Here is a 15,588-nt window from a genome sequence, read left to right as displayed (position 1 = left end):
GGCATACGAGATCTTCCGATCTTGTGGTGCTCAGGGACATGATTTAGCAGAGGGTTGTTAATTAGGGTAGTAAGGGTAGTATGGTTAGGTTGTGGTTGGACTTGGTGATCTTTTCCAACTTGAACAATTCTATCTTTCTATGATTCTATGATGAATACTATTAATTTTTGATGGAATGATCCTGAAGGAAGTCCCAAGCAAAATTTTGGCTAAAGTGATGCTGGTAGCCCTCTAGGACCTTCCCCATGCATCGTTAACTTGTTCATAATTACATTTGAACCTCTGTTAAACTATATTTTCTGTGATTTAACCATCATTGTTCTCCCTAAAAAACACACCTTTTGTTTTCCTCTGTGAAGTAAAGTAAATAGGATATGCAAATCTACAGTGAAACGTGTCAACAAGCGTGTCAGATCACAGATATTAGTCTAAGCATAAATTTTCTGTTAGATTCAATTTACTGCTAGTGCAATAAAACTGTCATCAGATCAAATGATATTTTATATGCATCATCCATAACACAATGCCGTTAAACTGGAAGTATATAATTTTTCCTTTGTTCTTGTACTCATGAGTTATGAAAACTATCAAGTAATGCACATCATCATGCTTCTGCTTGCATTTTTTCAATGGATAAGTAATGATTTAGTCAGGGTACTTGGGGGCATCTAATTAGTTTCTGATTAGAAGGCTGTTCTGTAGAATGAAAAATAGTACACTTTACTGCGGTAAGGATCTGAAATCTTTTTGTGAAAATTTGCAAAAAGAAATGTTGGGGAAAAGCCAAAAATCTAACTCTTCAAAGAGATTAAAAAAACCCCAAAGAACAGATCAACCAAAAAAAAACCAAAACAATAAACCACCATTAGGTCTGAAAAGATATCTAAGCTTTTGTGGATAGATGAACTACACAGAATTTATCTCTGCTGGAGCCCTCTGTTCTTCATTTCTCATTATCTGTTGTGTTACATTAGACATGCATTGAGTGATGTGACTGACATCTTCCACAATTAGCTCTCACATGTAATTAGATGCAATGCTGACAAGGGCTCTGTGGCTTGCTATGGTTTCACAAAAGGTCTTTTTTTTTTTTTTTTTTTGTGACACATTAAATCCATTGCATCTTGTTCTGGGGTCAAAATAACTTTCAGCCATTAAAATATTACTTGTGTATCATCAGCTTCACCTCTTGGGTTAAATTGTTTTTTATACATCCAGGATCTCAGAGAGAATAATCTCTGGAAGTATAAAAAATACTGAGGATGTGCCCTTGGAAAGGTGCCTGGATCAATCGCCCTGTCCTGAAAGCTTAATGATCAGTGCTTACTACCAGTTAAATTTAATGATGACTTATTTTCCTGATAGGAGTATAATTTGAGTCATATTGTCCTCTAGTGGCTCATACAGATAACTGCCCTGCTGACAGAATCCCTTTGCCTTGTGTTCTTGTATCCTCTGACTATGTCTTCAGAGAAGTTCTTTCAGAAGAGGATTGGTGCAGCGGTTAAATTGGCACCTTAATGACACTGTCTATAACTGTATGTTGTCTGTTTGAGAAACATATATTTAAGATGATTCAGAATAACAAAGGACACTCTGAGAAGACAGTATACTGAACAAGAGCATTTGCTGGAAATAAGTAAATGCTACTTACTGCCAGTTACAAAGTATTACCTCAGCATGAAGTTTGTTGTACAGATGGAAGAAGAGCTCACTTCCACAAAACACACAGGGATTTCCTATGGATAAAGCAGAGCAGCCCTCCTGCATTTCCTGGACTGCACACTTGTAAACCGTGACAACAGCTTTTGCACTGCAGTGCCAAAGCATCACCTTTCTTACAAAGTGGTGAAAGAGTCATAGGATCACTAAGGTTGGAAAAGACCACTAAGAACATCTAGTCCAACCATCAGCCTATCCCCACCATGCCCACTGACCGTGTCCCCCAGTTAAACCTTGTCCCTCAAAGCAATTGAGCACTTCGTAGTTGGGCATCTGCTGGTACGATCCAGGCATTTGCAAACAGGAGAAAGGATCCTGCGGCAGGAGAATAATGCTATGGTGTTTTCCATGACAAAATGCACACCTGCCATTAGAGAATCTGTCCTGGCTCTTGTTTGACCGAATGTCGAGAGTAACAAGAAATGGAGGAGGCTCTGTAGAGATGGCTTCTATGTGTATAAAAGGAGCAGAAGTGCTGTAAGAGTTTCATATTTCCTACTTCAAAGATGAAGTAGGAGAGGAAACTTAAAATGGTGAAGAAATATGGTTTTGGTTGCTGTTTGCAATAAAGGAAAGATAAAATGAGTATCTGGATCTTAGAGTTACCCTCAGAGGCTTTTAGAAAGTGGTATGCCATGAATATGCACCCAAAGTAATATCAGGATTCAGTAAAAGTCTTCAATTTGTGTCCTCCAACTCTGACTGCCTTTTCTCTTCCCCCCTGTTGAAGAATCCATTCCTTTTGACCTCCGACATTGATGTCAGACACTGGGTGAGCTGCAGAGTAGCTTAATTCTGTTTGGCAGAGCAGAGCTGTGCAGTCAGTGGTGCCCACCAGCAGCCTCTGACTTGCTCATATCCTCACACCTGGCAAGCACAGATAAATGCTGCCACTGAAGATGTGCCAGCAGAAACAGCATGTACGAGGGCAGCTCTGTGGTGTAAAATGCCTTCACCTTGTGAAATAATCTGTGGTGCCATTTTTAGAGTTCACTCACAGGTTTGCTAAGTAGTGATGGATGCAAGAATATTTGCAAAGAGTTACTTTTATCTGATGCTTTGTGACTTCTCTGCTACTGGAGAGACTGTAAACCAAAAGCATGCTTCCAGTCAAGATTTCACAGTGCATATTTGTTCTTAATCTATGGAACAGGGATGATTATTTATTTTTTCTTTAACAAAAAGGTTTAATTTTAAGCACTTTTTGTTTGTCAACTTGTCAACTCTTCCATCACCTTTTTTTCTTCATGCGTGGTGGTGTTATTTTCCAGTGCTTAATTACTGTTTATTTACTATAGGTGTTTATCCCCAGATCAGACTTTGTGGGTTTATCTTTACACACTTGAGGTAGAGCTGTATGGCTAAATCTACTTAGAGCTCATCGACTAAGACTTCTGCTGTAATGACTTCTTAAATGTTCTGCATTTTCAGGTAGACAGAAGTCCAGATGTGTTGCCCTCCCTACACACAGACACCATCCAGAGAAACCTGTTATGCTTCCCACGTGCATATTTTCTGGCACCTTGTCAGAGAGAAGGCTCTACCCCATCATTAAGGTACCAGCAGTGCTTTCCTCCAGCAGTGCTCTGTTGCTGCTGGAGGGAAGACAAAGCTGGGACCATTTATTCCTGTTCCTACTGTCCAGAAGCAACCAGGCTTCCCTGCACAGCAGAGGCCAGATTGTTTCTGTGGCTGTGTTAACTCCACTATCCCATAGTGCATTTTCATCAGAGTAATGTCAACAGTCAGAGGCTTTCCAGAACAGCCACCTGGCCCTTGATGTAAAAGACCTGGAATCTGTTGGAAGTGATTTTTTGTGCAACCAATCCGTTGTGCCCAGAGAAGCTGTGGGTGCCCCATCCCTGGAGGTGCTCAAGGGCAGCCTGAGCTGCCTGAGCTGCTGAGTGGCAGCCCGACCCATGACAGGGGTTTGGACTTGGATGATGGTTAAGATCCCTTCCAACCCAAGCCACTCTGTGATTCTGTCATTCTTTGATTCTCTGTCCAGGAACTGCATTTGCTAATAGGAAAATCAAAATGGTGACACTGTGTGTTCCAGACACCTTGCAATCCTGCCCCATGCAGCAAGACTTGGGTTGGTTTTGGGGCAGTGCTGTGCAGCCAGCTGCATGGCAGGTCCCCCCACCTGCCTGTGCTTCTCATTAGTGCCTGCAGATATGAGTGTGCACATGGGTCTTGCTCAGTAGCAGCTGTCTTTGCAGAACAGATGCTGTTATTCATTGCTTTGCTGTATGAATGTAAAGAGTTTCTTTTGGTGGAAAACGGGTGGTAATTTTATTTAGATTCAACAGAGTCTCTGAGCAATGAAACTAATGAGATGATAAAGCCTTGCCAGGCTTACCATTTCAATAAACATCTAATCTGGAAAAGGTTTTAATCAAGCTTCCTTATCAGATGTTCTCATTACTGCGCTGCCAGTGCTTACCTGAAAGGCTGGTTTTGCCCCAGATCAATTACAGTTTTGATTTGCGCATTGAAATCCTTTCTATTTGAGGTTTACTTTTTTGTTTGACTTTTTCTCAAGGCAGCTTCAGTCATTAAAAGGGCTGTGCACCAATGGTAATGCTCTTGCATTTTCTCTTGCCAGAATAATGAAATGGTGGAACTGCAGAGGATACGAATGAAGGACGAAATTCGAGAGTACAAGTTTCGAGAGGCGAGGCTCCTGCAGGACTACACTGAGCTGGAAGAAGAAAATATCACTCTGCAGAAGCTGGTATCCACGCTGAAACAGAACCAAGTAAGCATTGGGAGATACTAGGTGCTGGGCTGGGAAATGAGACCATTTTCTCAGGTTTCCGTAATGTGATCCAGCAAAGCATTTTGATAGAAGTTTCATTGTGTGGTGGTTTGTTTTATACTTTGGTTAGATTTTTGCTTGATACTTATTCATTCTGCAGCAGTGCTACTGGCCATTTTTGACATATGGGGAGGCCCTTTCCTCATTTTTAGGAAAACTCTGAGGGACTATTTCTGTGCAGAACCTTGTAACAGTGGGATCATTGTTACCACAGCCAAGGCTGCATCTTTTCCCTTCCTGTGTTTCCTTCCATCTCTCTCTGCACACTGACCTCCATGCCCAGCAGCAGAGGTAGGTCAGCCCTCCATTTCCTCTCACTTTGTTTCCCTTGCTCTGCTTCCTCTTCTGAAGTGGAGAAAGGAGGACATCATCTACTCCATTTTTTTCATTTTTTTTTCCTGGGTTTTCCATTACCACTGTTCCTCTCTGCTCAGCAATGCTAACCAACAAGTTTGACAAGCTCCAAAAATAGGCAAAGAGATGTCAGGTACTCCTAGTTTGTCTTTCATGTTTTCCCTGTGGCAGTGAGGTGCAGCTGACAGCAAAGCAGTGTGCTGAATTACTCGCTGCAGTGCAGAGCGTGCCCCCAGGAGCCACCATAAATCACAGCCCCATTAAGTCAAGATGCAAAAAGCAGCTGGATCTGCCCTCTCTCCCTTACAAAGCACAGCTTCCTTTGCTGCTGGGTATAAACACTGCTGAGGAAGTCATCACAAACACAGTTGTCTTTTAAATTGAACAGAAGAAATTTGTTCTCATGTCAGAAAACCAAGCTTGCCATGATAAATAAGTAAGTATCCAAGTTGGAGGATGAAAGTTTCTTTTAGACGCTTCCCAGACCAACGTAACATCACATGCAGGAAGAGAATTTCCCCAACTTCCACCAAATTGCAGTAGCACTGCTCTGCAGCCCCTGCGTTACATCCCAGCCTAGCAAACAGTTCCATCAGGGCTTTTAACAAATAGCCAAGGCTGCCAGTTTCTCATGGCAGCTTGTTAGCTTACTTATTCCTGCAGGAATATGCAGTACTATTTCATCTATCTTTGCTATTCTACCGTGCTAGCGCAATTGCAATTGAAACAATTTAGAACAATGGAGCAGAGCCACAGGGAATGCACAGGTAATGCAAGTGAGTATGGTGTTCCCTTATTTATGACCCAGGCTTTCATGCTCCTAGCACTGAATTTCTAGCAGCTCATCTTTGTGTCAGAGTTATTTACCAAGCCAGCAAATTCCCTCATGGAGGCATCAATTTTTTCCTTACCAAGCTCATAGGAGGCATTTTTGTGGGAAAAAAATAAATAAATTAATTAAAGACCACTTTACAGGCCATGCTAGTTTCCACCAGAATAAAATCTATTTGCCAGTGTTTGTATTTGTCATAATACTTCATTCTTAATGGAACCAAATGCCAAAATATGGGGAGAAAAAAAAGCACTTTTGCATTGAGAATGACTTAAAAAATCAGTCATTTTGTATCACAAACCCATGCACTTGTGATACCAGAACCAATTCTGACCTACAGGGTCAGAGCAATATGAAGAGCAATTTTGTACTATACTACTGCTGTTTACAAAACAATATGTTACAAGTCATGTTGAGAAATTGTCATAATCTCCTTGCTGGTTTGTTTTCTGGGAGGGGTTGTTTGTTTATTTCTTCGTTTGGTAGATTTTGTAGGAAGGCACCCAAGAATTGGTTACTGTATAGACCTCCAGTTTTTCATGCCCTTAAATTATAAACATGTCTATTTGATTGAATTTCATAATTTTTAGATGGCTCTCTCCCTCCACTCAAATGCACCAGGAAATGCAAATTTAAAAATGCCACAGATATCCCTTTTCTACTCAACATCTCCCAACATAATTTGTGAACTCCATTTGTTGTCTGAATCTTTTTCATTCTCTTTGTTTGAAGATTGCTGCTTTGTGTTTTAAGCTTTCCTTCCCAAAGGCTTCTAGCTGTAAGACTTTTGACAGGTTGGTAAATGTTCCACTCCAAAAGAAATGGTTGATGTTTCTGTTTTCACCAGAACCTTAATATAGTTTAAAAATAAAAATATAAATGAGAATCATTCTAGACAGTGTCTTAAAATTACGCATAGTAATACATATTAATGTATTATATTAGAAATGTGTCAACTGAAAAAATATTTTTTTTTAATAGAAGCATGAAAGTTCAATATTTCTTCTTTCATCAAACCATTAAATTATTTCACCCAATACAGGGAATTTTTGGCATTTAGAAATTAAAAAGTGGATCTTAGAGTTTAAAGGGATTGTATGAATAGTTTGCTGTTTAATTCTTAAAACGAAATACCTCTTGAATAAAGGAGAATCTCATTTAACACAGAGAAGAGAGCTGAGACTATCCTGCAGTTTCTGTCCCTTCCTTCAGTATTTTTGGACACTAGTAAGACACCCAGACACTTCAGAATATCCATGCCTGAGAGACTTTACATCTGGTAATTATTTAGATATGAACTATTCTGCAGAGCACTTGCCATTAATAAATCAGATTACATTAACCTGAGATCTATACATACCATGATTTAGCAATGTTGCATATGGTAATTCATAATAAAAACACACCTGCATGAAGTATGAACGGTGCTCCGAAGGTAATGCCACATCTTTTATTATGTTGGCCCATGATCTCAGGCGGCTGTTGTTGGTATAGCAGTAGAGATTGAACCTTACCAACAATATTCCTGTGTGACAGGTGGCAGCAGAGGGGCAGTCTGGCAGAATGGCATCTGACATGGAAGTACATATGAAGCAAAAATGTGCCACTGAATTCCTCCATGAGGAAAAAATGGCACTCACTGATATTCATCAATGCTTGCTGAATGTTTATGGATACCAAACAGGGGATGTGAGCACAGTGAGGGGATGGGTGGTGAGTTTCAGCAGTGGTGACAACAAAGTGAAAGATAAGCTGTGTTCTGGATGGCTGTGCAGATATTTATCAGCACAGTACGCAGACTCTTGTTCATTTCTGGCAAAAAAAAGCTAATGGTAGTGTCTGTGATGAAAGATAGTGTTTTGGAGCTGAGAATGTACTCTATCAAGTAGTGTTACTGTGCTCTTTGTATCCATTTTACTTTCCATGGAAATAAATAGGAGGCAGTACTTTTGGACCTACCTAAGTACGTTGTTCATAGTCATAAGTTACTTGGAAAAAAGTGTAATGTTTCTTGATTCTCCCCATGTTGAAAAAATGAGCAGTGGAATCTTCAACAGAGAGAGCTCCACACACATTTTCTATGGAGACAGTTCTTTGCAGCTGCAGGCAATATGTGGTATTTCATGTTGCATTTCCTGTAGCACTTATTTCAATAGGGCTGATAAATGGCAGGTTTTCATGACTCAAGTTTTAGTATTATGAATGTTCTTTGTCTTCTCTAATTCAGGTTGAATACGAAGGCTTAAAGCATGAGATTAAACGATTTGAGGAGGAGACAGTATTACTTAATAGTCAGCTAGAAGATGCCATCCGGCTGAAGGAGATTGCTGAGCATCAGCTGGAGGAAGCTCTGGAAACTTTAAAAAATGAAAGGGAGCAAAAGAACAATCTGAGAAAGGAACTCTCCCAGTACATCAACCTCAATGATAGTATGTATAATAATCATATTAATATATCAGTAGATGGATTAAAGTTTGCAGAAGATACAAGTGAGCCCAACAATGATGACAAAATGAATGGACATATCCATGGGTCTCTTGTGAAACTTAACGGTGACTACCGAACTCCCACGAGTAGGAAAGGAGAATCTCTGCACCCCGTCTCTGACCTCTTCAGTGAGCTCAACATATCAGAAATACAGAAACTGAAACAGCAACTCATGCAGGTAAGAGTTTCATTTAATGTCTTAAAGCTTTTGGACACACATCATATGGACCCTAGTGCCAGCTTTTGCACGGACCTCAACTTCTCTCACTGATGTTCTTGACTATGTCACATCTCAGACTTTTTGCTTCGTATTCATGTTTTACTAAAGATAACCTAAAAAGACATTCCTGTCTGCACAGAGTTGGTATAAGCTGAGCTGATGTTTAAGGGGAAGAGGAAGAAGTAATTTAGTTACTGTAATTGCAGATAGTTGGATTCTCTTCTGTTTAATAAGGGGAGATGTCTCTGAGGTTGCAAGTGGAATCAAGTACTCTTCAGAATGACCAAAACTTTCTAGAAAAAGAGATAACACTGAAATACAGACAGACTTGCCAATAAATACAGTTTGAGCAAGATTTGACCATCAAGAGAGAACAAAAGGAGAGAAGCATTTCTTTTAATACCTAGCATTAGAATAATAGAATATCCCGAGTTGGAAGGAACCCACAAGGATCATTAAACTCAGCTCCTGGACCCACACAGCACCACCAAAGCATCTGCACAGCATCCAAATCCTATGTTTGACAGTACTGTCCAAACACTCCTTGAGCTCTGGCACTCAGGGCCGTGCCCACTGCCCTGGGCAGCCCATTCCATGTCCACCACCCTGTGGTGCAGCCCCTGTCCCTAACCCCCAGCTGCCTTCCCCTGACACAGCTCCATGCCGTTCCCTCAGGCCCTGTCGCTGTCACACAGAGCAGAGCTCAGCGCTGCCCCTGATTTATTGAATGTTGAGCATGATGAATCAGCAAACTTCTACTTGAAAGTTACTGCAAATGGTTTTGTCACTTCTGATTTTAACGTTACTTATTTTTTGTGCACTTCTTAAGCAAAGAGTCAGCTTTCTGATGCTCACCAGCCAGAAACTGTCCTAGGACCCTAGAAGGAGCCTAGAAAATAAACACAGCTATTTGTTGGTGTCAGTGGCTTTGTTGAGCCTCAGCAAACTCACATAAGTTGCCTTCAACATCATTCAGCATTTTAGGGATGTTAAAAGGATTGAAAAAGAGCGACAGGCCTAGCAGGACACTTTTATCTAGATACTGGGAAAGCTTGCTGCAAGCTGCTGATGTTTTCTCTTTTCAAAGCAATCATCTTCTCTGTTAGGTTGTCTCAACTCATCTTGAGTCACACAAATTAACTGTGAAAAATTCCTCCAAAAATTTTCTCCACAGTAAATGGGAGATTTAATTGGGTTCAAGCTGACAAAAGGTAATTCTTTAACAAAAAAAATTTTTTTTTCTCCTTAGCAATGTCTTTGCCATGTGGCATTCAGACAGTTATATCTTAACATTTGGCATATGCTCCTCTCATTTACTCAAAGAATGTACTATGATAGAGCTGCTAAAAATGACCCTTTCTTGGGAAGTATGCTTCTGTGATTAGAACAGTGGGCTTCTTTTCTGAGAGAATCAAACTTCAGAATTCCCTTCTATACCTGTGTGTGGCAAGTTTTTCACTCCAAGCATGATAGGCAAAGTTCCTTTTGCGACTTTGGGATGCAAGCGCTATGTGTTCTGTGTTGGTTCCTAGAAGAGGTGAAAGATAACAATGATAAAATTGGCAAATTATCAAACAGATTGCAAGGAAGTCTCATCCAGCTGAGATTTTTGAAAGGAAGAGTGCATTTCAAAATAGGTACAACTGCTTTTGAATTGCTTTTATTTCCATTTTAAGATGATGGCATGGATAAATTCTGCAGCTACTCAAACGTGGTAGTCTATTTCCAAGAATTTGCTCTGTGTGGAAATAAAAATATGTCGCAAACAAGAAATGCAATTTCTGTCCCTAGAAACAGCAGAGCTATTACTATTCAGAAGGAGTACTCTAAGTGCAGTTGGAGCTTTGTTCTTTTCTCCTTGGAAGTAGGAGCACGTATTTTTCATCAAACAGAAGTGGATTAGCTTCATCCATAATTACTGGACTAGGATGAGTAAAATTCAGTAGGTCATTGTGTTTCATTTTACCTACTGTCCAAGCTGGCAGATGGGTTTTAAATTTGTGTGTTTTCTCTGGAAACAATCCTTTCCATTTGAAAGAAGTATTTGTTCCCGGAAGCCATTTAGGTTCAGCATAAAAATGGCCATAAAGATATCTACTATCTTATTTTCTTCATGATGGCTGAGATCAGTATCAGTTCTGTCTGATGATGAAATTAGGTGGAGACTGCAACAGAGTGCCTCTTTAACACCAAGTTGCTTAATAGAAGGCCTGCTCTTTGGTAATGCATGCTAAAGACAGATGAGGGCATCAAGTAGGCAACAGTTGTAATGATGATGTACTCATTGCCCTCAGCTGTCCTCCTCTGGGCTACAGCACAGACTATGCAGTGCCTATGTAGAGCTCACTTTATCTAAAGGGATATTTTTTGGATCATAAAATAATTATGAGCTTTCACCCTGTTTTTTTTCCTTCTTCAGTCATCAGTCACCTGTGCATAAAAAAATGAGGCCAACTTTGAGATGTTTTCAACATGACTTCTATTTTTGTCCTTACAATTTTTACCTGCAATCCATTGCAGGTAGTAATTGAAACCGTATTTTGAAGGTCTGTCTGTAAAACCAAGGGATCATCATAAGTCTTAGTGCTTTGGTATTTTTGAGTAGCACCCACTGCTTGAAAGCTTTGTTATGAGATAATAGGAGTCTGAACTACTGCTTGGAACATTTTGTGAGATGGCATTAATATCCTCAGAGTCTCTAAAAAGCTTTTCTTTTCCATCATTGACTTTCACGATGACTCTTGACACTTCCAAATGCTGCCTGGAGGGATGCTGATAGAGAAGGCAGTGCTTTTTGAAGGACCCTTCAGAAGGGACAGTGTTGAGTTCTCTGAATTAGTGATTCAGCCACTCACAATGGAAGTGTGGAACACAACATTTTTCTGCACGTGTAAGCATTGGATATGAAATACCACAGCAGTGAGAGAAAAAGAGCAGTCAGCCTAATAGGCTCTGGATCCTGTTGCAAAAGCCATGAGAGCAAGAAGCGTCCTGTATCATCTGCTTCTCAATTCACAGCTCAGAAAAGGACAAAGGCAGATTAGAAAAAAAAAAGAAGTTGGAGTACTACACTAAAATTTGAAAATGAGATTCATTCAGAGGTATCATCATAAGTAGTGAATACCTGAGCAGATAAAACATTAAGTTTTCTTGTTTGCTTGTTCTAAGATGCTATGTATTAAAACTTCAAAAAGAGTCCTCCAGGACCTCTTCTTCTTTTCGACTCCATATTTCTCTGTCAATATTCAGAAATAAACTTACTAGGTCAGAATCAGTGGATTGTTTGTTATATTGTAAATTCCATTTTCTTCTGCACTGTCTTTAAAAGACTGGATTTTGTTTACAGGGGACTGCTGGGAATGGAGATTCCTAGTAGATGCATGTGCTCAGGTTCCTGGTCTATTTTACACTTGCACATGGTGGGTTATTTAATCTAATTGTGCAAATGTACACAGCCATTTGTTTACTGTATTTGCATTCAGTAATCATGCCCTCCTTCATGAAATTTTCAAAGATATAAATAAAAATTATGAAGGATGGTAAAGCTATTCATGGAAAATATAAACGTGTCAGTAAAATGTATGTAAAGTGTAACATGTTATAAGTGGCAACGATGCAGTTATGCCTGTTAAATTTCAGAGAACATACGTCTTGATCAATCCAGTATCATTACTCTAGCTGACTACCCTTAGTGCTTGGGCACTAATTCTTCAGTGAGCAACGTGTAAAATTGTGACCATTGTGCTGCAAATGGTAGCACACTTAATTTTATGGTTTAGGGGCATACACTTAATTTTATGGCTTCTGGAACTCCTCAAGATGTATATGCAGAGTGTGGGAGTGGAAGTGGTGGATGGCTGTTTGGTGTTGAGCAGAAAAGCACAGGTAGGATGAGATGCCGGGTGTTTTACTTTGACTGTGTTGCAGGTGGAAAGAGAAAAGGCCATTCTCCTGGCCAACCTGCAGGAATCTCAGACGCAGCTGGAGCACACCAAAGGAGCCCTGACTGAGCAACATGAGCGAGTCCACAGGCTCACGGAGCACGTCAACGCCATGAGGGGCCTGCAGAGCAACAAGGAACTGAAAGCAGAGCATGACTGTGAGAAGGGGCGAGACCCCAGCGAGGAAGCACACGACTATGAAGTGGACATCAATGGTTTGGAGATCCTAGAATGTAAATACAAAGTAGCTGTTACGGAAGTGATAGACCTTAAAGCAGAAATCAAAGCCTTAAAGGAGAAATATAATAATTATGTGGAAAACTACACTGAAGAAAAGGCCAAGTATGAGAGCAGAATCCAGACTTACGATGAACAGGTGACAAGCCTAGAGAAGTCAACCAAGGAAAGCCAGGAAAAGATGGTCCACATGGAAAAGGAGTTGCAAAGGATGACAAGCATAGCGAATGAAAACCACAATACCCTCAACACCGCCCAGGATGAGCTGGTGACATTTAGCGAGGAGCTGGCTCAGCTCTACCATCACGTCTGCCTGTGCAACAACGAGACACCTAACAGGGTCATGTTGGACTATTACAGGCAGAGCAGAGTTACCCGCAGTGGCAGCCTGAAAGGCCCAGACGACCCACGGGGTCTCCTTTCCCCTCGGCTTGCCAGAAGGGGAATGGCATCGCCTGTAGAAGCCAGGACTCCGACTGAGCAGGTGACAAAAGAGGCCACAGAGCCTGGCAAGGAGCAGAGCCCAACGAAAACACCTACGATTTCCCCTGTCATCACTGCCCCTCCTTCCTCCCCAGTCTCCGACAGCAGTGACATTCGCAAAGAGCCGATGAACATCTACAACCTCAACGCCATAATAAGGGACCAAATCAAGCATTTGCAGAAAGCTGTAGATCGGTCGCTGCAGCTGTCGCGCCAACGTGCCGCAGCCCGGGAGCTGGCGCCCATGATTGATAAAGACAAGGAGGCCTTAATGGAAGAGATTCTGAAACTGAAATCCCTCCTGAGTACAAAGCGGGAGCAGATAGCAACCCTGAGAGCAGTGCTGAAAGCCAACAAGCAGGTAAGGTGCCAATAAAACAGGCGGTCGGGAGTGTCTGTTATTTATAGAGGTGGCTTGGCAAGCCTTCCCAAGAGGTTTTTTAGAGGAGAGGTTTCACTCACAGGTTACTGAGCCCTTCACTCCATCACAGTGAGGGAAGGTCTTTCTGCCCTCCCAGCCCTAAGCTTTTCAGCTCTGTGTTTTCTAGCACCCATTCTTCTCGTTCTCTGTAGAGCTCCACAGGCCACAAATCTTGAATGCCCACCATCAAATTTAAGGGCATTTAAAATAAATATTGCAAAGCTAAAGCACTCCTCAGGAGGAGAATGGCAGATACAAGAGTGCAAGTGGTCACTTTGGATTGTACAGAAGCTGGGCATTTCTGTGATAAAACACAGAGTGAAATGCGGAGTAATTTTCTTTACAGGTCGTTGCAATTTTTAGAATGACTTTTGTTTTATTCTTATAACTTCTTCCATTGTTGTGTTTTTAATCCCTTAGGAAATGGAACTATTTTCTGTTTTGTTTTTAAGAAAAGGGATATCTTTGCATGATAAAGCTACCTGATACAATAACTGTCCTTTTTTTTTTTAAAGAAGGATTCATGGAGTTATATTTTCTAAGAACAAAAAAAACTCATTATTTTGAAATTTTTGGTAGTTTAAAAAATCATCAACACACTTTATTTATTATTGCTGTTACACCAATGTAATTAAATTGAGAATTAGAACATTCTATTTAAAATGCAAAAAGAACACCTCACAATGGTATACTTTTCAAGAATACTCACAATTTTTTTGCTTGCTATATCCTCGCAAATACCATGTATCCAATAGATTCCAGGTCTGCAAGCAATTTAAAAGTTAAATATAAGCATGAAATTGTATTTACTACAGTTAGTCTCCTTATGCTCCAAATTAAGTCTGAATGTAAGAGGCTGCAAGGACAGCGTCGCTGTTCCAGATTGCCCAGGGACTTTTTCCATCTTCAGTAATGCTGTGGTCACCACATGGGGGCATAAATGCTGGTTAACAGAATGGGATCCCATTCTCCAATGACAGTGATAGGATTTCTGTGTTAAAATTCCCAATAGTCAGGTGATCTGAAGTTAAGATTCAAATTTAATTGATGATTGGATCTGCAACTGCATTTCTAGGTACTGGGAATTCTTAAATTGCAGCTACATTTCAATATATGTTGAGTCTTTTATAGCATTTCCTCCCTCTCTGCAATACAACACGTTAAATATTAATTCAATTAATCAAGTGCCATGCCTAGCAAAGCAATAATAATCCTGAGCAATTATAGGAGGATTTTCCATGTAATTAAGATGTAATTGAAGTATAAGGCTTTAGATTCCAAATTAAAGACTTTTTCCATTAGCATAGAGCTATCATTTATTTAGTGATATTAGAAGAGAATGTGGCAAAGTCCTACTCTCTTTATAATGTTTTTTATTATCTTTCAGAAATTGAGCATCTTAAATTGTGCTCAGAACTTTTAAAAGTACTTTTATAAATATTAGCATAAATGTTGGCAACTGTTCAACTGTGTATCAACTCTTGCAGTGCTGTTCATGCAAACCTAATAGTAATCTCCTCAAACTTTCAATTTAAAAGAATGATAATACAACAGAGATGTAGAAATTTAGAGAGATGGGAGGTTAGTTCTACTGTGTTGTAACAGTACTGCCAGCCTCTGGTGATGAATGTGTCCCAAGAACCCAAAGCACATCTCATGTTCAGGAAACATGAGTCAAGATTAATTCCCCTGAGTTCCTTCCTCCAAAACAAAACTTTTAAGCAGAAATAGGTTGGAAATATTTTTCATCAATTCATTCTGTTTAGATGAGCCTACAGAAGACATCTGGTTCAGGTTTTGCATTTTCTCTAAAACTACAAAAGCTTCAATTGTGATTGACTAAGAGCATTGTAGAATCATGAAACCATAGAATCATAGAATCATTGAATGGCCTGGGTTGAAAAAGAACACAATGATCATCGGGTTTCAACCCACCCTGCTGTGTGCAGGGTTGCCAAGCACCAGACCAGGCTGCCCAGAGCCACATCCAGCCTGGAAATGGTTTGGGTTGGAAGGGACCTTAAAGACCAACCAGCCCCAATACCCTGCCACAGGCAGGGCTGCCAGCCA

At 40.4% G+C, this 15,588-nt stretch overlaps 1 protein-coding gene across 1 annotated transcript in view; it reads left to right on the top strand.

Moving 5' to 3' along the window:
* Positions 1 to 15,588, top strand: part of LOC104912145 (protein bicaudal D homolog 1-like) — a 32,675-nt gene that overhangs the window by 8,974 nt on the left and 8,113 nt on the right. The window contains exons 2-4 of the mRNA XM_019611606.1: positions 4,331 to 4,483; positions 7,957 to 8,394; positions 12,364 to 13,458. Of these exons, the coding sequence (XP_019467151.1) occupies positions 4,331 to 4,483; positions 7,957 to 8,394; positions 12,364 to 13,458 (1,686 nt within the window). The remainder of the gene's footprint in view (positions 1 to 4,330; positions 4,484 to 7,956; positions 8,395 to 12,363; positions 13,459 to 15,588) is intronic.

Source organism: Meleagris gallopavo, chromosome 1 (genome assembly GCF_000146605.3).
Source record: "Meleagris gallopavo isolate NT-WF06-2002-E0010 breed Aviagen turkey brand Nicholas breeding stock chromosome 1, Turkey_5.1, whole genome shotgun sequence".
NCBI lineage: Eukaryota > Metazoa > Chordata > Aves > Galliformes > Phasianidae > Meleagris > Meleagris gallopavo.
Note: the sequence above shows the minus strand (reverse complement) of the source record. Positions and strands in the feature narration are given on the sequence as shown.